Source organism: Pezoporus occidentalis, unplaced genomic scaffold, assembly GCF_034315485.1.
Source record: "Pezoporus occidentalis ecotype Australia unplaced genomic scaffold, CSIRO_AGI_Poc_V1 ctg116, whole genome shotgun sequence".
NCBI classification, from domain to species: domain Eukaryota; kingdom Metazoa; phylum Chordata; class Aves; order Psittaciformes; family Psittacidae; genus Pezoporus; species Pezoporus occidentalis.
In genome coordinates, this window is record NW_026912951.1 from 737,219 (window position 1) to 764,320 (window position 27,102).

Below are 27,102 nucleotides of genomic sequence, written 5' to 3' on the forward strand. Positions count from 1 at the left end.
CTTAAAATAAATAAACAAAGCAAAGGACAAGGAACAGATTTTAAAATACTGCAGAAAAATAGACCTGTACAGGATGGAAAGGAGTAGCATAGAGCTTTCTACATACATGCACAGATGTGAATGTGATCTATAATATGAATCAGGTTATTTCTATTCAACATCTATTCAAAGATCTTAGTTGTGTTCAGCATATAAAATCTGGTGAAAGGAAATACCTACTATTTTCTCCAAGTGGCAAAAAGGGTTGAAGGGTTTCGCTCCACTCACCAACACGCAAAAGCCGCCTTCTTTTTTTTTTGTTCCCCTAAGAATGAGAGCTGTATGGCAATCTGCAGTCAAGGAATCATTCAGAAAATCTGATTTAGTTATGACCTCATACTGCACTAGATAAAAGGTACAGAACCCAAAATATCTGATGCTTCCATGTATACAATGAAGCTTACTGACCAGTTCCAACACTATTGTGCCTCTTTACAAAACAGGAATTATTTATTCACTCCAGGTTATACAATAGACCATGCTGTAAATACAAGTATCAACTTTATAACTACCAGCTACCTTGAAGTGTTTCTAGTGCTACTTTTTTTGCCCACTTCTGCCCACTTCCAGTGCATTTCTGTCTCCACAAAGAAATAAAATGAAGAAAGAAAAAAAAAGTTCCAGTACCTTAAAGCTAACGTCACCTTTTTAGCTTGGTATCAAATACTAGGGCTAAAGTAACCATGATTTTCATCTGCTGTACTAAAATGCACAAATAAACACTTGCCCGTTCACTTTCAGCTTAATACAGACACATCTTCTCTTCCTCCATTGACCAATAAGTAGAAAGCGAGACAAATGATGGTCAAAATAAAATCTACAGTAACACATTAGTCTCCTTAACTTCAGAAACTTCTTTTCTGTTGCTCAGTAATTTAAATGCAGGTGAAGCTCTTGTTTCAAACCACCTGTGGTTGCAGTGACAGGAGTCTGTAATTTGGTGGCATAGTAGTGGCCCACATTAAATGGGGTGAGATAGATTCTCATTAGAGATATGTCCACATTTCAAAAGCCCTATTATTAGTGTTAGTAACAAACCATTTGTTGATATGACTTATTTAAAGGAAGCCAAATAATTAACAGTGAAAGAAATTGAACTACACTCTGGCATTTCTCACTTAGGCTGGAAGACAATTTACTAATTGTGCACCTGGTAGAACTGGAACCAATACTGTATAGGAACAGCTGAGCTAGCTAATGCCCGGCTCCTGATTACAAGCAATACAGTGAACAAAAGCGAGAGCATTTGCAAGAAAGCAAGAACCTCATCTTGCACCTGCACCCAAATCTCTCATCAGCACCTTTAGCAGCCTTCTGTGGATTTAAGGAGCTGGAAGCAGTGGGAAGAAAGGAGGGTACAGAATGAGAGAAGAAAGGAAACTGGCCACATACACAGCCTCTCACTTGGTTGGCTAGTTTCTATTTCTTAGAAAAAACAGTATTTGACAATTTTTTCCCAAAGCCAGTCCAACATAATCACCTTCACACATGACTGTTTCTGTGCTATTCCAAAGTACTCCACTGTCCAAGACAGAGCGTATATTAAATGCAAGATAATAGGTAGAAAAAGAAAGCATTCAGATCCTTGAGTGGCTGTAATTTTAATATCCACACACTGGACTGTCAAATTATCTTAACATAACTGTGTTGGAAGCAGAGTTTTCTGAATATTCAATACACTGTTATTCCCTGGCACGTCTACAACACCTTTCCCTCAGACTGTAAGTGCTTTAAAATAAGTAGTACACTTTATCACTTATGTAACTAGGTCAGGTTTTCATCTTTCCTCTCCTGCTAAAAGGTCTTTAAAGTCCTAGGAGTCTAAAATGCAGCATCCTCATCCAGTGCTTATGTGGCCTTGCAGAATTAAAGTAAAGTAAGTCTTGGACACGTAACATTTAAAATGGTTCAAGGACAATTGTGCAGCATTTCCTTGTGCTTTAAGAGATTTTACACTCAAGAGATGGAATAATTTTAGCATTTTGTAAAAATGAATGAGACCAAACATAGATGAACAGAAACGTTAAACCACTGTAGAAGAAATGAAAGTTCACTAGTCATATCCTAGTCATTAAAAGCTTCTCTGTTGCTCCAAGTATGTAACTGGATGCTCCCAAAAACCTAAGGATTTAAAATTACAATATACTTGTCTTGAAATCATGAAAAGAAGAAGAGATTAAAAAAATACTCATGATGAATAACTATCTAAACTAATTACTAAAGCAGTCATTAAGTCACCACAAGTGCCTCTTCCAAATAATACATATGCTAACTTTGATCTTCAAATTAATTGTTGGAAACAATGACTTTACTAAAAATGAACATAGGTAATAGGTAGCTTTTCTGTTAAATTCATAAAATTAGTTCCCTGTCAGCATGTCTGATCACAGATTAACATTCTAAGGGAAAGACAGCTCATGTTTCTGAATGTAATTTACAAACATTGAGCACTATGCTGTCTTTCCATTGGGCATATTCACAAGGAACAAATGGCAGTAGTTGGCCCAACTACCAAATGGGAAATGCAGAGTTAGCTCATAAAACATGAGCCACATTTTCAACATCACTAACTATATTTTAACTATATATATTCCTCATATTTCAATATCTATCAAATCAAGCATTGAAAAATGATACTTAATGCAAATTCAAAAATTAAGGACTGAACGTACTCAAAATGGTTGCATTAGTCCAATGCATTATACAAAAATGAACTACCTGACAGAATGGAACTCATAAGCTTCATGCTAAAAAAAAACAAAAAAACAAAAAAAATCCCTCCCCAAAAAAACCCACAGCCTTTTAGGTTAGTTTTACAAAAAAAAAAAAATTGTTTGGAGTTGACAAGTAGTAAGTCTTGCACTGTCACTCCAATCTTTGGTGCAACAATACTGACAGAGCAAGAGCCTGACTTCACCAAGCCCAAACACAGGGAGTTGGCATCTATGCCAAACAGCTCATAACCTGCAGTGTCCATCACTCACCACTGGACTGACAACACATTAAATGCCAGTAAACTACTCCAACAACAGCATCCCATGCACACTATGCTTTCTATGAAAATATTAACTGGAGGTGTGCACATGTTCAAGTACTACTATCTACCAATACAGCTCATACACCACAGGAAAAACAACAGACTTAAGTACCTGAAGAGAAGCTATTCAAATCTGGTCCAATCTGTAAGACCTTATCCACTCCCCTGAGTTTTGGATGGATTACAAACTATTCTCTAACATTAGATATTTTACATCTCTTAATTATGTTCTTCTAAAAGTGATTTCTACAGTCTTTCACCATAGCAAGGGTTCCTACAAACATGAGCAGTAAGATGGCGCTAAAAATGAACAAACTCTTATGGCTGTATTATGCAAAGCATGTTCACTGCTACCACTTATAGACTTGGTGGACAAATAAAGTTAAAAATTGACAAAAAATTATAAAGAAAGGAAATGATCTTCCAACTCACTCAGGCAAGCATGGTGAAAAAGAAAGACTAGGAAAAAACAAAACAAAACCAGAAATAAAAATCTTGCAGATTCACATAACTGCCAGCATCAGCTCATGGGTAAAGCTCGCAACCGAGCTATAACACTGCATTAACTATGACCTTAAAGACAATATAATTATTGTATAGCATGTCTGGTTTGACATGCTGGCTCCTGAGCCTGAGAAAAATGCATGGCCCTTTTGCACTTCTATGCTACTCATTCTTCACACTTGCATGAGCTAAGGCTTTGGGGATTGTCTCTTTAAATTGAGAAATCACCTCAAAGATAATTTATGTAAAGATGGTTTACGTAAAATGGAGGATCTCAAAAATGGCACAAACCATGCAAAACAACACGTAAAAAACAAGCAATGCATGAATAGAAGCTTTATAGGGATTTTACTTGCAAAATGCCAGCTAGTTATTTGTACCATAACCACTCAGCAGGTTTGTTGAATATGGAGGACAGAGATTCTTCTTACTCAGTAACTGGTAAGCAAAACTAGTTAAGTACTTTACATCTGCAACCAGATGCTGCGAATCTTGTGTACTGCATTAGGGAGAAAAGACACCTTTCAGCAAAACAGAGAGGAAAAGAAATAGACAATAGATCCAGGCTTAATGCAGGTTCTTCCCTCCAGTCAAGCTCCTTGTCCTCAGACAACGGCTATTCCTGCAGTCCTTCGCTCTTGTTTCACAACAGCAGTGATGAAGAAATACTGTTTTAGAGTAAGAGAGATTAAGGAAGTCAGAAATAGGAATAGTCCATCTGATTACTACACTTACTTCATCACACCCTTCTCTTTAGCCCCCAGTACTCTTTTTAAAGAAGTGGCTCTCAGTCTTAAAACCCAGATAACCATGGACTATGCAGGAAAAGTCACCAAGAGTGTTTGTAATCTATTGATATTCTTTGAAAACTAAAACAAGCAGTTTGAACTATTTCTCCTCCAAATGCCAATACTTTCCATTGATTGTGGTAGTCTTTCATTTATTAACTGATTTTCTCTCAATATGACAGAGATTTCTGTTATTCAGAACAGAATTCAAAATAAAAATAATTTTTGTTTACGAATACAGCTCTCACAAGAGGAGCTGGCTTGACTGCACCAGTGAATTAAGCCCTCCAGGTACCCAGAGAACAAGCGCAGATTGTGCAGATTTAGCCTCCGACATCACTCCATTTAGCATCCAATGTCACTCCAAAAACCAACTTCCATCTCACAGAAGAAACCAGATCAAGAGAAAGCAGCTCACTTCCCGCTCAAACAGAAATAAAATAATGTGATGCAAACACCAGTTCACTGGGAAATGCTCCATCTCAGTCAAGAAGTCTTTATCAACAGCCTTCAGTCAATGGATGCTTAGTATGACATTCAATCTCTATTCAAGTCCAAGGAGTTTGTTACTCACCTTTGTCCAGGAGTACAGATTTCACCTTTACTCATGACTGTAACAGCCCCTTAGACAGATGTCACAAAACAACAACTTTCATCATCCATCACAGCAATATTCATTAGTTATATTTAAGGATGTAACACTTCAAGCTCACAACCTTACTGTACTTCATGTTAAATTGTTCAGTATGTTTAACATTTTTACCAGATTTAACAGCTCTAGTAACCCCCCAAGACTTCTCAACTATACAATATGAACACACACTGATCCCCAGGTCCCAAGCCATTTTGTTCAGGTACAAGCTTTTGCCCAATTCTGCAACGTCATACATTCTAAAGAAAACTCCTTCCACAGTATTAAGCCTTCTTGAGAAAAGCAGAACAGAAAACAATCTTATGTTCTGATCTGTCAGATACAGTAAATCAATGGATAATGGCTAGCATTGGAGGTCAGAGGTATATATACTACAGTGTTTTCACAGTCCGTTAGTGACTATGTGGCCATAAAAAGTCAAGCAAGGATCAATGGACAAAAAGAGAGGCTGAGGGGACTAAAGAAGACAACAACCACCAGTATGAGATTGAAATACAATTTCTACTCTAAGTTTTTCCTTACGTATTACTGAGCTTGGAAAAATAATTTACACAAAAAAAAAACACCCAGCTTTCATCCTTGGCACAGCATGCTCAAACCAGTGATATATTTAAATACATTTCATAAGCCATTAATCTGACATTCTTAAAATCAGTCATTCACTTGTCCCTTCATATCAACAATAAACCAGTGACCACAAATAAGACATACCAGGAAAATACACAAGTCACAAAAAACACACACAATATAGTACTTTGTAAAGGCAAATATTCTGTAATCACATTTAAAGGTGACAAAATAATGGAACACTTGCATGGCTACTATATGCAAGACAAGGTATATCTCAGTAACATTTTTTAAGATTATTCAAAGTTTTCAAAGGGAGAAAAGGCTTTCTTTATACATTACCCAGATCATACCTGGTTCCTGTTGAAATGACACTTTTCAAAAAGGGGAGGAAGCATGGAAGGAGGGAAAAGAAGGGGAAGAAGAGAGCAAAGAGTAGATTTAGTTTTGATTGTCTATCAACTCTCAAAAGTAGAATTAATATTTGAAGTCTCAAATCCTTTTTGTTACCGGTGATACTCTTCCTTCCATTTTTACAGTAGACATACACTTACAAAGATTTACTTACTCCCTAGGTATTACCATGTAGAAAGTGAACCCATCATCACACTTGTCTTCAGTCCATCCAGTAGGGTAAGACTATTTCATAGTTATTGTAATAGAATGACAATTATGCATAAAATAGTCCACAGTGATTAATAAACATGTAAAACTTCATCTGACAGACCACCACATCTGTGAATTTTAAATTTAAATGATTCCTTGTATATAAATATTTCATTTAGCAAATTGATTTCCAACTGAATTGCTTCTAAAGAATGACCACTCATAGCAGTGTTAGTGTACATTTATTTTCAGACATTCTTTGCATTTCAACATTACTTAAAAAAACAGCATCTTGCACTTACTGTAGGCCATCGCTTACAGGAAAACTTTAAATACCCACCTCAAACTACAAAACTACTAATTTGAACTTGCTACGTTACTGCAATAGTAGGAGAAAAAAATTTCAAGAATTTATACATTTCAGATTTCTTACTGATAGAAAACAGTATCTCTTCGGTGAAGCCTCTAAATACATCTCCATTTACCTGGAGTGACCTATTTCAAGTGCAAAATTTACAAACATTTGTAAACCACTGTTTTCTTAGAGCAAGAAAAAAATCTCAGCTCCTACTAAGCATCTTTCTTTAAAAAAAAAAAAAAGCAATACAAAATCTTCAATACTTAAACATATTAATTCCCTTTTCACATAGTAAACTGTGGTCATGCTTGAAAAAAAAAAAAAAAACAAAAAACAAGGAGAGTGAAATAGATTAACTGCATAGCTCCAATACACTTATTTCAGACAACATACTATAAATCATCTTGAAACAAAACAGGCAATTATAATGTGCACAAATGTTATGATACTATGCATCTCTGCTGGTCCAGTGGTTCTAAATTATTGAAACTGATGGCTGAACAAGGGCATATTGTTTCAACACACTTGGATTACTTGAACAATTTGAATTCTTTCTTTAGCTTTGCAGATCCCCCTTATGTCAATAAGCAGATAGATAGATGTCTCTTAGGTAATTCAGGCCACATCTAAGGGGATTAAAATATATGACCAAAATTTCTGTAGCAAGGTGTTCTGTTTGTAAAGAATCATGACTCTTTTTTTTTCCTTTACTCCTTCAATACTTTAAGTAGCATCTAAAATTAAAGCAGGTATACATATTTTCCTTCAAAGCATTCAGTGAGGACAGATCAGCAGCTCCTTTCTCTTTCTAACCACTACCCCATATTTCAATCCTCTTCACCTCAGTGTAAAAGAAACAGGAGTGAGAGCCATAAGACAGAATCATTTCAAAACACAATCAGCTATTTGTAAACCACGCTCTTTCTCCTGCAGAAAATCTCCAACTGCTAGTTGCAAGAAAAAGCAGCAAGTAAGGTAAATCAATTAGCTTGCTAATTTCTCACCCTCATTTATTTAGCTCTGCACTGTATTTGTCATAATTGACTATAATTATGTTAATTACTAACTCCAGCATAATTACTATATTTATTGTCATTGAGCACACTATGTACCCAAAGCAAAGCTGGCATTTGTCGGGCATCAAAAAAATAAATAAATAAAACCACATAACTGTCGGGAGGGGTTTCTCTGAAAACTGGCTGATATACCTTCAGCAAATAAAAGGGCGAAAGAGATTTCATGCAATGCTAGTTTGAAAGCATCGGTTCATTAAGGATATTAATTTTCTGATAACTACACATTTAAGCATGACACACTGGAGCAGTATCTACAGGATTTAGCAATTATTAATGCGTGACAGTTTCAAATGCTAAGTGAATCAATTAAACAGCAGCATTCACAATTTGAGAAGAGATAACTGCTTCATAACTGCCTAAGACTACAATTTTCACATGACAAAAAAGGGCCATTCAGGCTCCTTCAAAACCTGACAGGTCAAGAAAGAAGTTTGAAACAAAAGCACCTTATAACCATCATCTCTCCTCTTTACTTGTCAGATCAACTTTGCTAGTGTCTCCGCTGAAATGGCATCACCATGCCAGCTGCCACAAGGTGATTTTTCATGTCTTGTCAAAGAAATCTTTTATTCTATTTGCTCTGCATTAACATGTTACATTTATTGATCAAGCCCTTTCTGCAGCCACAGCAGGGCACTGTGCTCTTATGCCTAAGGGGGCTTTGATGTCCTGGTGACATTCTAGACCGAATAATGCACATACTAAATGGATTTAATGCAGAAATGTGTTTGTGCATGACAGCTACATTAATAACAGCCCCTCACACTGATAAATATGCAATTGCTACGATTAAGAGTTACCCAATTATGGAGAAAATATTTTTCTACCTTATAAATAAAACCATCAAAAAGTTTTAACAATAGTGCATTTTCTTCAACATTTTAAAACGCTATAAAGATCAATCGAAAGGCTTTTAAAAAATATGTCATGCTTTGTTTTGAATTCTGGCTTTTATTTCCATCTCCCTTTTGTTGTTCATCTTCCTGTTCTTATTGCTGCATGCACTGGGAAGGTGGCAAGAAAATAAAATAAAAAGGCCTCTCTTTCACATACTCAAGCACAAAGAAGAACATGCCCTGTAAAACTGAAGACCAGTTTCAAGCTGCCAGTTGCATATTCCCCCAGGCAAGAAAACAGTAGGCAGAAGGGAAATACAAACAATCTCTAGTCTACAGAGAGGATACTACAAAGCCTCAGCCTCACAAAAATCATGGAGAATCATTCCAGACTAGGATTAAAGTTCAACGGGATGTTTTCATGTATACTCCCTCTTAAGGGGACAGTGGAAAATATGCACAAGCACACACTGTGCAAATTATTCATGCCTCTAGCAGAAATAATCTGCACCCTAGAGAGAGGGAAGAGATATTTGTATCTCCATGAGCGCGATTATTGGATTAATCCTTCCTCATTGGCCAAGATTAAAGAGTCACTCTCCCTTTCACTTCATAGCTTAGATCCAGAAGAAATCTCTGTGAGAAAAACAAAAACAACTCGCATGTTTAAAACTACTGAGGGCAAAATCAGAAGATAGACTTCTCTGTGAATCAAACTGTAGATATTTATAAAAGCATAGCACCTATTTGTACAAAACCACTGACATCTGTTATTCAAGCACTGGAGTGCATTTAGCCTTTAATGTGAAAGAAGAAATTTGGCACAAAGAAAGTTACTAGGACAAATAAAAGAACCTTTAAATAGGTGGGTTTTTCTCTCCACAAGGCAGGAAGATGAATTAAAAAAAAAAAAAAATCTTTGGTTCTTCATACAAATCTCTACTCCCTACCTACATTACATCCTTCCTATTTACTTATTCCTTTCTTTCCTTCACCAGTGATGATTATTTACCTTTGTTCTTTCAGCAAAGTCTCCCATAACCCTAACACTGCCCCATCAGTGACTTTCTTTCCCATACTCTACTCTTTCACTACATGGGAACCAGGGAATGCTTTCCACATGTTATGAAACAAAACAGTGGCCTTTACAGCACTCTATTATTAGAAAAGGCTATCAAATACAGTTGCCACGAGAGACTCAGGAGCAGATTTCCAAATCAAAACACCTCTGCTCCTGAAACACGCCTTACGGAAAAGACTCAGTGTAAATAACTCATTTCTAAAATAGCTGAAAAGCACTACCAGTATCAAATCGAAAAAGCTGTTACAACTAAGTCCATTTTATGATGGCCACACCAATAATGCTGCAGAATCAAAGTATATTCTACACTGGAAGGGGCATCTAAAGGTCATCTAACCAAACCCCTGCTCAGAGCAGGGTGACTTCAAAATTAGATTAGGTTGTTTGGGGTTTTGTCTACTTCTGCTTTGAGTATCACCCACCTGGATGGAGATTCCACAACTGACAAGAATTTGGCTCTATCTTCTTCACAACCCACAGGGGAAGAAACTCCTTCATTTGTACAAAATAACAAACTGAATTTCCCAGAAAAACACAATGGCATCTCTTTAAAAGTCTTATTAAGGGACAAGCTTGGCAAAAGTTGTTTGCATGCAAATCACAAAATACAGCACGTTTGACTAATTGTTTCCTACTTTTTACTAAGAGCATCAGCCTGTCTTTCCACACTTTTTCGAGCGTATCTGGACAAGCCTCTAAACATACAGAGGCTTGTTTAAAAATGGAAAGCCTTAAATGGCAAAATAACTTACCTGGCTCTATTCTGACTTTTGAAACGAAGTTACCTATATTACAATGGTATCAAAATCAGTATGATTCACTGGAGCAATTGTTCAACCAAGTATTACATTATATCAGTTGCATAAGAAAGTTTTCTGACATCTGTATCGTGCAGTACAAATAAGTCTTTCTGATAAGGGTCTCTTATGTGGATAAGCATGTGTGTATGAGCACAGTAAAGGCTGCAAGTCTACAACTGCACATGACTTCTGGTTCAGAAAGGACACCACTGTCAGTTTGCTGCCAAATGACCCCAAAGCTGAACATGTTACTACAACAAAGATCTCGCTTTTCTCCAAGCAACTGTACCCATGATAGCAATATCAAATAACATGACTGCATATACAAAAACAAAAAAAAAAAACTTCCTTCTATGCTCAATTTCTTAAATTCTTAATGCAATTGTTATATGGTCAGAAATTCAATTGGCACTTTTTTTACATAACAGAATTTATTGCCTGCTACAGAAGGATAACTCCTTCCCAAAATACACTCATCAGTAGAGAACAGGACACAGACACCCTATTATATGCAAAACAACTTTAAAAATGGTTGGTAAGCACCTATTTACTGCCTAAAGCTGAGAGGTGGCAACTGTTGAGTATTTAAGCATTTCTCTGGCTTAAATACAGGCTAAAAAATTAGTGACCACTGAAATATTTTTTTCTTATAAAAGAACTCACACTCTCATTAAATAATGAATCATATTATAATGAAAACTAACATGCTTACTGCATATAACTACTGTGCCAGCAAAGCACAATATTCTCTTTATCTTTCTCTATATTTTGATCACCCTTGGTCTTCTTCACTCAACTTATGCCTTTACTAACACATACCAGGTTTTTCTAGAAAACCAAACTCCTTCTTAAAGACATTAAAGTGTAGGCATTTAAGAGTAGACACTAAGTTCCCCCACTGAAGACAGCATACTAAACTTTTAAAATTAAACATTCACTGATGAAAATCATAAACCTCATCACTGTACTAAAGCACTGTCAGATTTTTTAAGCAATAATATTTGCTTAAAGAAAATGACAATGATCTTACTGTTTACACTTGCTTCAACAGCTGCCCAAGACACCACTTCTATACTCATATTCATTTAAGGCTATGACATTTATTCTAGATCTGTCTATATAATATGCATTGTTCATATATATGTGCAGACCAGTCTGAACAGCTACTGTATAATAAATGCTTCATTCACAGTTTCTGTATGTTTAGTATATCACAGCTCAAATTAAAAAAAAAACCACCATTACTGCTCTCATTATATTTAGTATTAGCTTTCCTAAGTTAAAAAAGAAAAATAAACACAAAACAACAACAAAACTCCCTCACCAAATGTGTTTTTTGGCCTTAGAATGCTTTTTAAACAACAAGCTATCCTACATCAAAAGTTGACTGCAGTTACTCCAAAAACTAGCACCTTCTCTCTTCACAAGGATTACATGAAAAAGGATATTGTAATAACTAATGGGAATACTACAGCATTCTTAATCCATATACTAAAATAATGAAAATAAATTCTAACTGCACTTAGGACTTAACTACACAAAAATAAAATCATACCACAACAACAAAAACACATCACCTGGGGAAAGACTATTACAAATCTCTGGTTATTTATGGTAATAACCAGAGATCTACAAATAAAAAGAAGGGAGTGAAGCACACACTTACTTGTATTTTGTTTAAGAACAAATCACTTTTGATCCCATTCTTCACTTCTTCGGGTAATGATGCTTATTTTCCATTTTGAGCAGACAATAAACCATAGGCTCCTCACCGGACATTTATGTTAACATGAGAAAATTCCAGACTCACCTGGTTATTTGTGTCCCAAATGCACAAGAAAAGGAAACAAACACTGACTATAAAACAGGGTTGTCCACTTATCAACTACTAAATGCATGAAACATACATGTATGCTTCTACTTTGAATTTTTAAATAAATAAATAAATAAATGCATATTCTGCTTTTGGAGTTGGTGTCCCATACTGCACTTGGAAATCTATATATTGCCACATACCTTAACAAGTTGAAGCTAAGATCTAGCCTTTTTGCCATATGTCCATATTTTCTTCCTAGGAATTCTGGAATTTCTTCACAGTCTTGACTAATATAGGACACCTGAGAATTGGAAGTAAAAAGAAAACACAAGTGGATTATTTAGTTCTTTGTCCAGATTCTGTCTCATTGAGACAATGACAACACACAGTATTGTAAATATTCATTACAACTTTAAGCCACATCAGTTTTATTGCTATAGAACCTATCACAATTTCCCTTTGCTACAATCATCTGTGTTACAACTAAAACACTAAACTTGTTCTATTCTCTCTGCTGTGTTGTCATAGAAGTCTTTGGCGTGATTTCTTCAAAGAATGCCCACAAAGCCAAATTCAATACATCTATATCGGTTCATCCTCCCAATGTTCAAAATCTCAGCACAAATACTGACATTTCAGATTTTGTGCTAAAGAATTCTTAGTTGCCCTTACATGGCACCTTGCTAGTTAAGTAGATTTCAACACTGTGTTAGACCACTATTTGCAAGATATTATTACTATCTAAATATTTAATATACAGCCAAATCCAAGACCACATCCCATTGGTCTAAAAGATGTCAGTTGAAAAATATACAAAAAAAAAAAAAAAATCAGTCAAACGTATTTTTGATAGTATTTCAATTTCTGTTAAAATAGAGACTCCTCTGCACAACAGACTGACAATATGTACTTTTGCAAGTCATCCCACTCTTACACTCTAAAAATTACTGCAATCTGATAATACTATATTGCATCCCATTTAATTCATTTTGTTCAATAACTTCAACAGATAAAGCTGACAACAGTGAAATAATTTTTATGAGCAGAAAACAGGTAGCTTGAAGCTCAGTTTAACAACTTCTTCCCTTTGTTAATAATTTCTTGCAATAAATTCTGCTACAAAACATACACAACTTTAACAAATAAGGACAAAGTGGAAAAAGTGAGTAGTCTGGCCAGTTGACATCCTAATGGTTTGGACATAACAAACTGGTTTGCAGAATTTATTGAAATAAATATGGGGGGAGGGTTCCTCCAGTTTTCATCCAAGACACCTACGATGCACTTCATGACACACATGCAGGTATGCATACAAGAATCTCTTCATTCTCCACTGAATGACAGGTTTCTTTAATGCTTGCAAATCCTTGGAAAGACACCACATAAACAGAATACTTTAGATTATGCTTTTAGTTCAATGTAACACGTTGAAATACAAATTACTATAATGTGATGCCTGTTAACACCATGAGTGCAAGACCATCTTGAGCAACTAGAAACTCAGCAAGAGAACAGATCACTACCTAGCTTTCACACAGGCAGGAGTGATGGAGAAGGAGCAAGAGACTGACTTGCATTCACAGTTTCAGAAACTTACCTGGCCATAAATGTTCTAGCTCCACAAGAAGAGAGGTTGAAGAAAAAAAAAAGCTCATATAAATGTGTTTTAAAGCACACAGAGGCAAAATAAAGAAAATGTTCAAAAGCCTTTGAACTGCTACAATATACAAATATATTTGCACATCTGGTACAAACACATTATTCACAGGCATATTTGCAGACGAAATATCATTGACATGACCTTTTAATGCTGAGGCCTCGTAAAAGGAATTTTACTTCCACAAAGTCCACTGCAGCACACTAACAGTACAAGCACCTTTTTAAATTTAAAACAAAGAGATTTATTTTTAGACAAAATACACCAAGTGCAGTCAACTTCAGATCTCTACAATCCACATACATGAAATTGCTTCAGATACACAATAACTCTCTTTACTGGCAGCGACTTGACAGCAGTGCAATACACAATTAGCCTTTTTGAACAAGTTTTTAAGAGTCATTTCCCCACTCTTCTATTTAATCCTTCATCAATCTGATATAAAACAAGACTTCAATGGTATAGAAGAATAACATTTCTTCATTTTTATTCTTTCAGTTTAAAATAACTTACCCAGAACACAATAAAATGTACATAATTCAGTATTCTTCCTTTTGCATCCATCTCAAATACCCTCAGAATGAGTATGAGCTTTCAAGTACATATCCAGAGATGTCATCATTGAGAAATGAGAGCAAGAATGCTTTTCCCAAGACTCCTTGGCTCTTGGCTCTTTGGGTGCCAGGCACATCAGTAACAGTGATTTCTTAGATTTTTCTATACCAGTCATAGAACATCACACGGGATTAAAAAATGGATGCAGGTGCTTCCATTACCTAATTCTCCAACTCTAATCTGTGACAGGTTGGTCACAGTCAATCATTATGGGTGCCCTGCTCAATATCCCACCAAAATGTTCAGAGAGTTTCCCACAAAACCCAGCATCAGGCTATGGATGTCTCAGACATTCTTGCAGACTCTTCAACACACTGTATGTAATTCAGGAAAAAAAATAAGTTTCTACAAAGTATTTAAAATATAAAGTTAACCACTCAATAGCAGTTGCACTTCTCTTTTGCTTTAATTTCAGAGGATATTACCATGCAAACTCTGCAATCATTTTATAATGATATATAATGTAATTTTAGTAACTCATAAAGTAACATCTTTATTAAAGAACATCACCAAAAAGGACATGTAGGAACTCTCAATATTGCATAATCCCTTCCACTGAAGGGAATTACATCTGGAGAATATTTCCGGTCAGTTGAGCATTACATTTTACTATATGCTGTTAGAAGGTTGTATTTTAGTCACAAAGCCAAATTAAGAGGTCAAGGCACAGTGGTGGGAAGAAGGCAGTGTGCTATGCAGTGCCAGTTTCCTACAGCAACTGCAAACTTAGCCAATCCCCTCCATATCACACACACATTTACCTGAATTCCACACAGAAATAGTGACCAGATTAAATAAGCAGTTAGATAGGCAGCACCCTGCTGTAATAACAAACCGTTTTTAAAAAGAAAACAAGATTAATTTATTATTGGGGGGGGGGGGGGGGGGAGGAGGAGGAGGAGGAGGAGGAGGAGGAGGGAATATTTTGCTAGTTGTAGCCACAGCTTCAGCAGTAATTACATCAAATTTTAGGCAGAAACTTTTTCAGTAGCCAAATAAGGATCTTGGTAAAGGCCACCAGGATTTGTTTTGCTTCTCAACTTCTCTCTTCAGTCAAAACGAAACGGACAGTGTTTACTTTCAGCAGAAACAACACATAACATATTTCAGTCTTTCAGTCGACTCCTGCAGCCTACTCAAGCCTGAGAGCGGCAGAGCCCTAAATCAACCGGAGCACGACAGGCTCCCCGGCCTACCGACCCCTACGTCGAACTCCGCCGGTAGCTGAGATGTCGCACGGCAGCGAGCTGTTACAGCCAAGCCTCAGGAACACTCCTGTTGCACCTGAGCTGGCCACGGGAGGAGAAGCGGCAGAGCAGTAACACCGTCCACAAGTACCCGGGTGCTCCGCTACCTCTCCGTTACGACAAAGCACGGCCACGCACCCCCACTCACACCCTCCCTCCCCGTGCCGCTCTGAGCACACCCCCGGGGGCCGCCCCGCCCTCTCCCCCCTCCGCACCGCCCCCCGGCGCTGTCGGGGTCAGACACGGCTCCTCACGTCGTTCCCTTCGGCGGCCTCGGGTCAGCGTGCTCGCGGGAGAGGCGATACCTGAGCAGCGCGCGCGGGAAAGTAAAACTTCCCTGCCCCGTGCGAACCCGCTGCCCCCCACCCCGCAGAAGCCTCCTCCAGCACCGGCCAACCGGCGGGAAGTTGGGTCAGCCGGTACCCGCGCCGGCGGCGGGCCGCCCAGGCGAGGCGGGCTGCCCCGGGCAGGTGGGACCGCCGTGGCCCGGGGCCCTGCGCTCCGCGGGACGCAGACACACTTACTTGGGCTCCGCTCACCACGACCCCTGCCATGGCTGCGAGGGGGACGCGCCGGGGCTTCCGCGGGCTCGGGGCCGGGCCGGGGCCGCTTCCTCACAGCAGTCAGCTGACGCGGGCGGAAGCGCGGCCGGGCCGCGGGCGGGGTGGCGGCAGCGCGGGGTTCCCGCCGCCACCTGCGGCTGGGCTGAGCGCGCCCCCACCGGACCCGCATCCGGACCCGGCAGCCCCGCAGGGGTCCGGCGGCCGCCTCCGTGGTCGGGCTGCGGCTGGACCGATGAGCTCCACTTGATGGTGGCGACAAGCGAGGGCACGAGCCTGGCGTGGCTCCAGGCCTGGGCATCCCTGTCCTGCGGCCGCTCCCGGCCTCCTGCGACTCCTCACCCAGAGTGGAATTCCAGCCCCCACCTATCCGACTGCCGCCTGTCAGCACTAGGCTGGAACCCAGCCTTGGATTGTAATGGTGGTGGAATAGGCACCGGGAAGAAGGGACAGAAACAGCAGATAGATGTGACAGAGGCATTGGGGCTTGAATTTCTTTCCCCATAAGGAGCTACATGACTTGGAGGGTCACCTACACCGGCTTTCACCTACTGCCCCTTAATTCATGGCATAAACCGTAGCTTACTGTTGAAGAGATGTATGTCACGGGTAAAGCAACACTTGCAGAAATCGTCCCATGCTAGCTACACAAGAGGTCCATATCCCTAGAGCATTATCTTTTGTCTATAGAACGTAGAGTAATTTCTGTGGAAAACAGAAATACCTTTGGAATTATTAGAAATACCTGCCAAACAAGTCCTTCCAGAGCATAAGAATTTACTAATTAAAATAATAGTGTGATGGTAGGTTATCACTGGTTAAGCACAGTGGGAAAATTAAAGATTTTCAGTGAGAATTCTATGTGAGACTTTTAAAGATACTTAGGTTTCCCAAGCTTGGATCCTAAATCCTATTAGTCATCTACCTACCTCTTCAGCTGCCTAAGCACCTTTAAAATCCGACAACTCTTTCCCCTTTATTGCTAATATAGCATAACTCACTTTTGCTGAAAGCAGAGGCACATGCTGTGAGGGGAAATAAGTTTCAGGAGGATATGTATTCTACACTGCAAACCACTTTCTACAGTTTATTCAGCAACACAGCAGAAACTAATACCGTACTTGCCACTCTGCCTCTTAATATCAGCAGAATAAATTCTTGATGTATGTGGCACTGCACCTCTAGAGCCATTGCTCCTCTGACTGCTGGACAGGAAACAGCAAATAGCCAAGGAGAAAAAGTGCCACTTTTTCCTCCCTGTTATTTTAAGGTATTGTGTTAGAAATGGGCCAACATGTAGAAAAATCCAAACTCAGTCAATGAACAAATCACTGCATTGCTTTGCATGGATTCAATTTTCCTTGTATCATGTAAGAGCGAAGAATCAAAACCTTCATCCACAGCAAATGAGCTGATCCTACACTGATGAATAAAAGTTCTATTTCTCTAAGTAAGAGTTTTCCATCAAGGCAAATTTGCTAGTTCAGGTCATCATTCAGCATGCTTTAAACTATCAGTACCTTTACTTATTTATTAGGTTATATAGCAAATGACGTATGCCAAGGAAAACAAGTAGCATGCAAACTGTAAATTTAAACAAAGCAATGCATTCTCCTCATTCTGTAATCTGTCTCTTTTTATCTCTCCTTTGGTTACAAGCATGAGGTTCCCATACGAACAAGTGTGTACAGCTTAAGGCACAAAGTGGCCCACTGCTCTAGTTAGCTGTATTTGTCTTGATGGAGCAAACTCAGTTCAATACTCCACTCCTGTGAAATTGGAATAACTATATTGAAAACAATTTAGCACATCATTATCTACATTATTAGTATTAATTTTAGTAGAGTGTTAGCTGTCACTTTAGAGATATCTACCAAGAAAAAATCTGTGCCTGAATACTTTACAAAATAGCACGCACAAATAATAACAAGTCTGGTTTTTTTCCAGCTTCTTACATTGCCAATTGCATTAACCTGCCATTGATCCTCCTACTTACAAGGCAAGACCTTGTCTAGAGGGAAAAGCTGCAGGTGCAGCTCCCTAAACTGTGTGACTTAAATTGACTTTATCATCTCTTCAATCAGTTGAGCTGAATTTTGTAAATTACAAAAACAACTTAAGGAGGTGGCAAACTGTTTTAAGTGCATCTGGCTTATAATCATTCTTTTGAAACCAGTTCAACATTTTCTTGTAAAGACATGGCCTAGATGATTACCTGCCATGGATAAAATAATAGATCCCATGGTGTGTAACAAACAGGGAGTGCTACCAACCACAGTGGCAAAACGGGCCTATTATACCATACAGGAAGTGAAAAACAAAACAGAGGAGTGGAGAAGAGCAATGACTGTCTTGTTATGATGCCTCTCTAGACTTTGAAAACTTACATCTTGAAAGTCCTCGCGCTGCTGCCAGTTTCCTACAGCATGATTGGCAAATTTCTCAGACTTTGTTTTTTTCCGAGCCTCTTTCATTCCTTAATTTCTAAGCACCCATCACCTGCACATAATTTTCGAAAGGAATGAAAACCCACAGCTGCAACTGTCTACCACAAAGGAGTATTTTGTAACATCTAATCTGACACTGTAACAAAGTTATAACATTGTCTCAGATTTCAAACCTATGAGTCAAGGTGCTCATTAGTTTGTTCTTATGAAGCCAAAATACATTACAGTGCTATACAAATATAGGAGGGCTTTTTTAGCTTTTGAGCCTGCTAATCATCAGTGTCACTTTATGGCACAGATTCACGAAGACTGTGAGGCTGCCTCTGGTTTTAGAATGTTTTTCACCTCACCATATATATTTATTCTTCTGATCATCCCAAAACTCTACCTCCTTGAGTCCTGGCCCCACACAACCTCAATCATGTGAATGCTTTCTTTAGCTTTGACAGAACGGCCTATATGAGTAAAGGTTCAGAGGACTAAGTTTGTACTTGTAGAATATATTTTTATTGTTGGTTCCTTAGAAGCTGAAAATGTTGTGAGGATTTTCTGTAGACTTTGAAATAATTAATATGACAGTGGGGCTTAGCTGGCCTTTGATTGTGTATAGTGTATGTGTACAGAAAAATACAAAAAAATCACTTGTTTATTTAAATTATCAGTTTCACTGAACAGTTAGAAGCAGAAAGGTGACATTCAAATATGAATTCCTGAGAACTTTTGACAAAGTCTTGCCAAAACTGCTCCATGTATGGGTAACATACATAAAAAAAGCAACAGACTTAAAAAAAAAAAAAAAAAAAAATTAATTTTCTTTTGTAAAACTACAATGACTTACACCAATATTCTCAGTATATTTTTTTATATGCATGCATATATATGTATTACAAATTGAGCAGACCCATTCCTTGAATACAGCACTGTACGTTCAAAATAAGATAATATCTGTAAACCAGCCTCCAAAACACTGGGAAGCAAAGTATTGGAACCATTTTAGATACCCATCAGATCTGTCACTTATTTCCAAGTTTTTCACATAATAAAACAGCTTTAAGTCATTTTAGCAGTCATTAGCCTAAAATGTATACACCACTACAATTATGAAATCTCATTGACCAGCTGATTAAAATAATTAGCTAATACATACCAGTAAATCTGGCAAAGCACCAAGCACCAAATTAATTGTATAATTTGATATAAAACCTATATATACTAGTGTTGTCTTATCTTAAAAGAACCTTGAAGGTTTATAAGAGGAAAAAGTAGCAATCATAAATGTTTTATTAACTGAAAACTGTATTTTTAGATTTCAGACCGAGTTAATCAAAATGGTTTGTTTTCCAGCTCACAGCACACTATACATGTTTCTGCATGTGCATGAATACAGTTATCTTACGTTTCAGAGCAAAGAGTAAGTCAAACAACAAACTATTGTCTTCTTAAAAAAATAGTTGTTTTTTTTCTCCTGAGAAAATATTGTGCTTGAACAGAGTTTTTTGAAGGAGAACATTTCGGGGGGGGGGGGGGGAATATCCCAGCAAACCACAGAATTCTTCCAACTTGACCATCAGAAAATTTGGCTCATTTTTTTTGATGCTGACAATAAAAATGCTGTCTAAAAATATTTGTTGATAAGTATCCACAGCAATATGATGTTTAATACAAACTGAATCAATTTAGCTGAAAGAGACTGACTGTAGTATGGACATTTTTGTGCATATTACCACAGGAACATTTTATTCATGCACAGCCTCACTTTTACCTGGTTTTAATTGCAAAGTTAAAGATGGTGTTTAATGTCCAAACTAATAACTGCAGACATCTCCCAGGAAATAGCATCACTAGCACTCTCTGCTGTGAAACACATAGGAAAAAATAAACATGATGGAAAGAAGATAAAACACAATAATGTAGTTTAATCTTATTGACAAAGAAATACAGTAACAATGACATCATTTGCCATTCCTAAGCTTTACTGCTGGAAATTAGGTTTCTATTTTTCTGTCTCCAACCTATTTCTTATATTCCCACTTAGAAAGACATTTAACAGCCAGTGATAAATAAGTTAAAGGGATCTGAAAAGCAAGTTATGCATGTACGCTCATTATATTTAGTATACCTTTTCTTGGACTGTATTAGTATGACAGGGGGATGTAGTGCTGTAGAACTTGAAGTAACAACATCCAAATGACAGCAAAGTAGGTTGTTTGGGTTTTTTTTTCCCAGAAATGTATGCTAACACTTGTGTGTCTGAAATTCTGCAGGATACATCTGTCCAGAAAAGCAGCTGATGAAAATTGGTTATCCCATTGTCGAAAGAATGTAACTCCCATGGGTTGAGATAAGAACAGTTTAGTAACTAAGGTATAACACAAATCACTGCTCCTACCACCAATAATAATAATGATAAAGGAAATAACAAGGGAAGAGAATACAACCACTCATCACCCACTGACCAATACCCAGCCCGACCTGAGCAGTGATCTCACCCTTCTGGGTAACTGCCCCCAGTTTATATAGCGGGCATGGCGTGCTGTGGTATGGAATACCTCTTTGGTTAGTTTGGGTCAGGTGTCCTGTCTCTGCTTCCTCCTGGCTTCCCCTCCCCCATGGCAGAGCATGAGACTCAGAAAGTCCTTGGTCAGAGTAAACCTTACTGAGCAGCAACTAAAAACATCGGTGTTATCAGCGTTGTTCCCAGGCTGAAAGTCAAAAACACAGCACTGCACCAGCTGCTAAGGAGAAAAATGACTGCTACTGCTGAACCCAGGACACCCATACTACCATGGCCCATATCATACCTGTGAGCTTACTTTGCATTTCCTATGCTTAACTAATGGCCTTAATTTTCATATTTCCATTCTTGTGGAGATGCCTACAAGAAAAAAAAAAAAAAAAAAGGGTTAATATTTTTACTTTCATCTAGAGTTTGGGTTTTTTTTTATCCTTTCCTGCAACACAGAAGCAGAGTGTCCAATCTGATGTATTTCCTAAGAAAGCCTCTTGCATTTTGGCTCTTTGATTCCTCCCCTGTCCCCAGCCAAAGTAGAATTCTGTCTAAAACCACCCCTGGGATATATTTAATTATTATTTTCCCATTATACGGCAGCAGTGTGGTATGAGTGCAGTGATTGTGAATGAATGCAGCCCCAACATGAGCTCACTCCCTGTTTTATTGCAAAGGCACCTTGAAGCTTAGCATTTTCTGATGTCCTGGAAAGCTTCATTTTGTAATCTTGTTAGCATTCCTTCAAGGTTAGTTTTTGTATAGGCTTTATAATGCAATATACTATAAGCTAATAGGTTTTGAAAGCCAAGGGGAAAAAAAAATGCAAACAAAAACCCAAACAAACAAAACAACCAACACGCCCCCAGTTAAAAAGAAAGAAAATAAAACCAAGCCTTCCTGATTTTTTTTATCCATTTTTTTATCATCTGGCTTCCACTGAAGTTAATGATAGCTTTGTTGACCATGGTATAGCTCAAATACAATTAGAAAACAAAAAAAAATCCCTTATGTTAAATTATGTAGCACACTATAGCTATTAGGCTCAAATCATATTTAATAAGCAATGTTCTCGACAACTAAGGCATAGCAACAGTTAATTGCACAATTTAATTCTGCCTTCTCATAGTAAGTGTTATTTTACAGGGGTTTTACAGGTACAGCACTGGTTTTCGTGCTTGGTTTTTTGTGTTTGTTTGTTGGGTTTGGTTTTTTTGTCATACACAGGAGTCTGTTTCCATTAGACTACAGAATGAACAGAGCTGAGTAAATTTAACTCAGCCAGGTAAATATCAGACTTCTTCAATGCACTGCATTACCAGAGCACCTAGCATTTTTGTATGCATTTATTCTCACTCCATGCCAGAAAAATAGAAAAATTTTCCATTTCTCTTCTACCTATCCTACAGAAAAGGAGCTGAGGCAGAGAAAGGCTAAATTATTTGTATAAAAACTTACATTTATTATCTGGAGTCAGCTAGGGAACTGAACCTACGGCTCCCGAGACTTAGGCTGATACCCTAACTGCAGACAATACTCTGTCTTGGGTTTTCCTATTTGGTGTAAATGCACAATAGGTATTATATAATAAAAAACTAATATTTCCAGTCAGGAAAAGAAGTAAGTGCAGAACCACCATTTCTTTGCTCGCAGTGGACAATATTTTCAGGCAAAAGGATATTCCCACCTGAAGGGTGTGTCCCACATAGAGTATATAACACGCAGAAGAAAGATGCTGACACTGGGCATCCACAAGCTCTGTAGATTATTTCAGGACTTTGACATGCTGCCAAACCTAAATGTATAGCACAAACCCAAGACAAATAAGTGGTATTTTTCAATAACTTATAGTTCATGCGATCTAGATGTTGGTGTTTTTTTCCATAAAGCCAACTAAAAGGATAATCCTCCTGACAAGTTTCAAAGGCATGCTGCTAACCATGGAGATACAAAACACTTAATAAAAGATCATAAGAATTTTTTAATTTAAAGGAATTCGGTAATCTTTGTGTGGAAGCTGTTGCTACTGCCTCTCCTATAATTACACGTTGCACACATACACAAAGATTGGGTTTTTTTCAAAGCCTGAAATGACTGACTCACAACAACCCTGAAGTGCTGTACTTCCCTACCATCCATTACAGACAGGTAAACTTCAGGGTGGCTGCCTGGATTATTGTGGGAAAGTAAATTGAAATACAGAAGCAACTGTGCATCTTTTTGCATTGATGCTTGCTAGCCCATAGGAATGCAACAATCAGATGGGGGAAAGAAAGTATTAAAGGATAAAGTCTAATTTGAGGCCATCCAACATTGCAGTTCTATTCCAAATAACAGGATTGAGATTTCAGAAGTTCAGTGAAGTATTTCTTGCTCCATGTCTCTGTCACAATATGTGGGGCAGCAACTGTCTGTCGCACAAAGACAAAACAAATTATTGCAGGAAGTGCTCAAATACGAAGATCAAACAACAAAGGAAGTGCCTGCAGAGGCCAGAGAAGCTTGTAGCTGACCTGATCTCTCTTGTTCTAGCTTTCTTGGCAGCTCACTGTAGAAAAGAAATACTGGACCAGACAGAAGTCAGCTTGAGTGTTTTGTTTTGGGATTTTTCCAGAAGGAACTATATTCACCTGATTAATCCAAGGAGGCACAATCTGCATCTTATTTTGCCAACAACACTGCATAATAAGAAAGAGCTATCTATAAGTAGGTATGTAATATCAAAAATACATGTTGGAAGGGGCCCTATGCTCCTAACATCCTACACCCCTAAACACACGTCTTTACCCTGGCAGAAGATAGTATGATCAGGAAGGAGCTCAGGACAAGGTGTGGGAATACCTGACATTACCAAACAGGTTCCTTCCCTGCTTCTCACGGCCCCAGTTTTTAATCTTACAGCTTTGAGCTGGTTATACCAGCAAAGGGTAAAACCACAGCCTTCCACACAGATAACAGATATATGATACTGCTACTGAAAAGAAAGCAGTAAACAGGTATACAGTCTAATCACAAGTCAACAATACAATATGAAATAACTTTTGTATTTTAAGGAACAAGAGTTTTAGTTCCCTACTGTTCAGTTCTAAAGCCAGTTGCTATTTTTCATTATACCTTTTAAGTACCAAAGATTCCCACAGAAATGTATGGAAGTTGCTAACAATTTGGATGCCTATGAAAGAACAGAACTCAAACAAAAGCCACCATCCTCTGCAGTTTGTTAAACAGCAACTTTTCCCATTACTCACTACTTTCATCCACCCATCCTTCTGGGCAAGGAGGGATAAATATAGCTCAGCTAGCATTAATTCTGCATCATCTGGAGACACTGCTCGTAAAATAACACGCACACACATGATGCAAGACAGAAGAGCCGAAAGCTGAAAGTTACAGAGGTACAGTCTCCACAAGGAATATATTGTCAATAGAGGGAGAGATACATATACCTCACAACTACAAGAAACAGATTTTGAAATGGGAGAAAATACATGAGATATCAAGGTGGTTTAGTTAAATTTGAATCTTCCTGACAGTGACTTTAGTATTTTACTCCTCCCTTCCACTCCCCTTTCATGTAAATATATTAATTTAAAAATTATTCAAACCGAGTAACACATGTAATATTGTTTCCTATGAAAGATGAAGCAGTAAGAGTGCCTAACTGTAGACTGTAGATTTTATAGTACCTGATGGTTCTCTTTTGTCATGCATCTAGCACAATTCAGTCACACAACGTTCAGTTCTTCAACAACTAGAAAATCACACATATGCTAATGGAAGAACGAAGGAGGCCAGTGCATTTGGCAAGGTATTTTCTGAAGGAACTGCTCTTCAACAAGAAAAATGGTATTACTGTGAATACCAGAGAAAAAATTCCAGCTTCTGGCCCAAGCAGTCCTGTGATATTAGGATTAAATTAATTACAACTTTCCAAATACTAGTCCACTCCTTTCCAAAAATCCTGTTCTTGTATACGCTTCTCACTAACAAGCAGGAAAGTGAAAAGAAGGAAAGAGGCTGAGCCAATGTAATGCTTCGTTCACTGAGAACAGAGTGGTGCTCCATAAGCTGTACGTTATGTTTTAGTCTCCAAGCCATCTGTCCAAATAACACACACACAAAAAAATATTTTGATAAGCTTTCTTTTGGTGAGAAACACAAAAGGAAAAGCAGACTGAAAACAAAGAGACTTCCTGTTTATACTGCAGAGATTATTAGACACAGACCAATGCTAAAATAAGGAAATTCTTGTCTTAATTTTGTAATCCAACTTTGACTCTATATATCTGGAAATGTGCTGATATTTGGCCATCGTACTTGGGACCTCCTCCGTAATCGCAAGAGAACAGAGCTTCAGATTAGTATTTGTTGCTCTCAAGTAAAACTGTTAACATTATATAAAACTTTCCTTGTGTGTGTTTCTTGCTGGAATCCCAGTCAGACGAGTAGAGCTACCTATCTGCTATCACTATCAGCTGATGGTGTCGGATAACATATATGATTCATTAGAAACAAAATATTTCCGTTCCAGCAGAGAGATGCCCACATTACAAAACGGCATAAGAACAGATAGCACTGTTGGACACAGAGAATGAAACCACTTCAAACTCTTCCAAGCATTGTCTCCAGATCAGAACTGATACAGCATGAGTCATACTGCAGTGGTTTAAGGTCTTCAATTTTGAGGTTGAGAGTGTAGCATATTTCAATACCATTAACTTGCCAAAAGAAAAAAAACAACACTACAGGGTTCTGGTTTGGGATTTTTTTCTAGCAAGGATCATACCAGTTTATCTGAGTGACATAATAGTTCACATAATTACATAGTGAGTTAGACTACCATACTACATTTAGGTCACTAACTGAAGATCCTGTATCCTGTTAAGACAAGGCTGGATGAATCCTGTAATAAAAAGTGAAGGCTAGAAGAGATCTAGTCACTGATGATGCTGTACATTTAAAATTTAGTCACAGCAATATTACAAACGAATTCATACCAAGCCAAAAAAACAATGTTCAGAAAGTTTAAAATATTATTATTCATAAAACTTCTGCAAATTAGTTGTTTTCCTCTCTCTGAGAAAAAATGCCTTTGTTTATTTTTGGTGGAGTAACTCAATTTATGTGACAGAACCCAGCAAAAAGGAAGCTGTCATAACAAATATCATCATGGATATGGGCTACAGGACAGAGGAATAAAACACAGCTTTGCAAATTGAGCTCTTAGAGAACTGGCATTAACCAACAAAAATTACTTTATTCTCAGCTCAAAACTCTTAAGAAATATGCACAGTTCATTCTCACGATGAAGGGATAGGAATATCCAGATAGGCCAGCCAAGTTTCTAGCATTTTTTTCACAGTTTGTCTACTGTCTTAGATTTCCCTACTAAATCAAGAAAAAAAGAAACAACCACGGGGCTTTACTTTATAAGAAGGCTCTGTTTGTAAATAGTTCTCAAAGCACTACTAACCAGTAAGAGAATCTGCAAACTTTTACAGCCCGAGAACCATGTGTTGAAGATGAGATTATGCGGTAGCAGTCATGGGTGGCTGCAAAGCAGTATCAGATGGCCTGTTTAATCTTACTTTAATTCATTAACCCCCCAAAAATATTTATTGATAATTTATGAAGCTTTTTAGGAATTAAAACTTTATTTTCTTCTCTTGAGAACATGAACTCTGGTTCACGTGCTGCTGACGATACACAGCCAGGAAAGGTTTCACCTAACCTTCTGGCTTTCTAGCACCCCAACATTCCAATCGCAAAATGGAGTTTCACATGCATATTAGATACAGCAGCCTGGATACAACTAGTGGAGTCTCTTGTGGAAAATCCTAACTACCTGGGACCTAATAGCTAACTTGGATACTTTTCTCCTCTTTCTTTGATCTTACATTCAGTGCAAGT

The 27,102-nt window shown here is 37.9% G+C and overlaps 1 protein-coding gene across 2 annotated transcripts in view; it reads right to left on the reverse strand.

Annotated features, from left to right (window-relative positions):
* The window catches only part of LRMDA (leucine rich melanocyte differentiation associated), a 677,461-nt gene extending 661,120 nt beyond the window's left edge, over window positions 1–16,341 (reverse strand). For both annotated transcript variants that reach the window (XM_062639160.1, XM_062639150.1), the window contains exons 1-2: window positions 16,204–16,341; window positions 12,361–12,461 (exon numbers count right to left, since the gene is read on the reverse strand). In XM_062639160.1, the coding sequence (XP_062495144.1) occupies window positions 12,361–12,461; window positions 16,204–16,233 (131 nt within the window). In that variant the 5' untranslated portion in view covers window positions 16,234–16,341. The remainder of the gene's footprint in view (window positions 1–12,360; window positions 12,462–16,203) is intronic.
* Window positions 16,342–27,102: the final 10,761 nt, after the last annotated feature.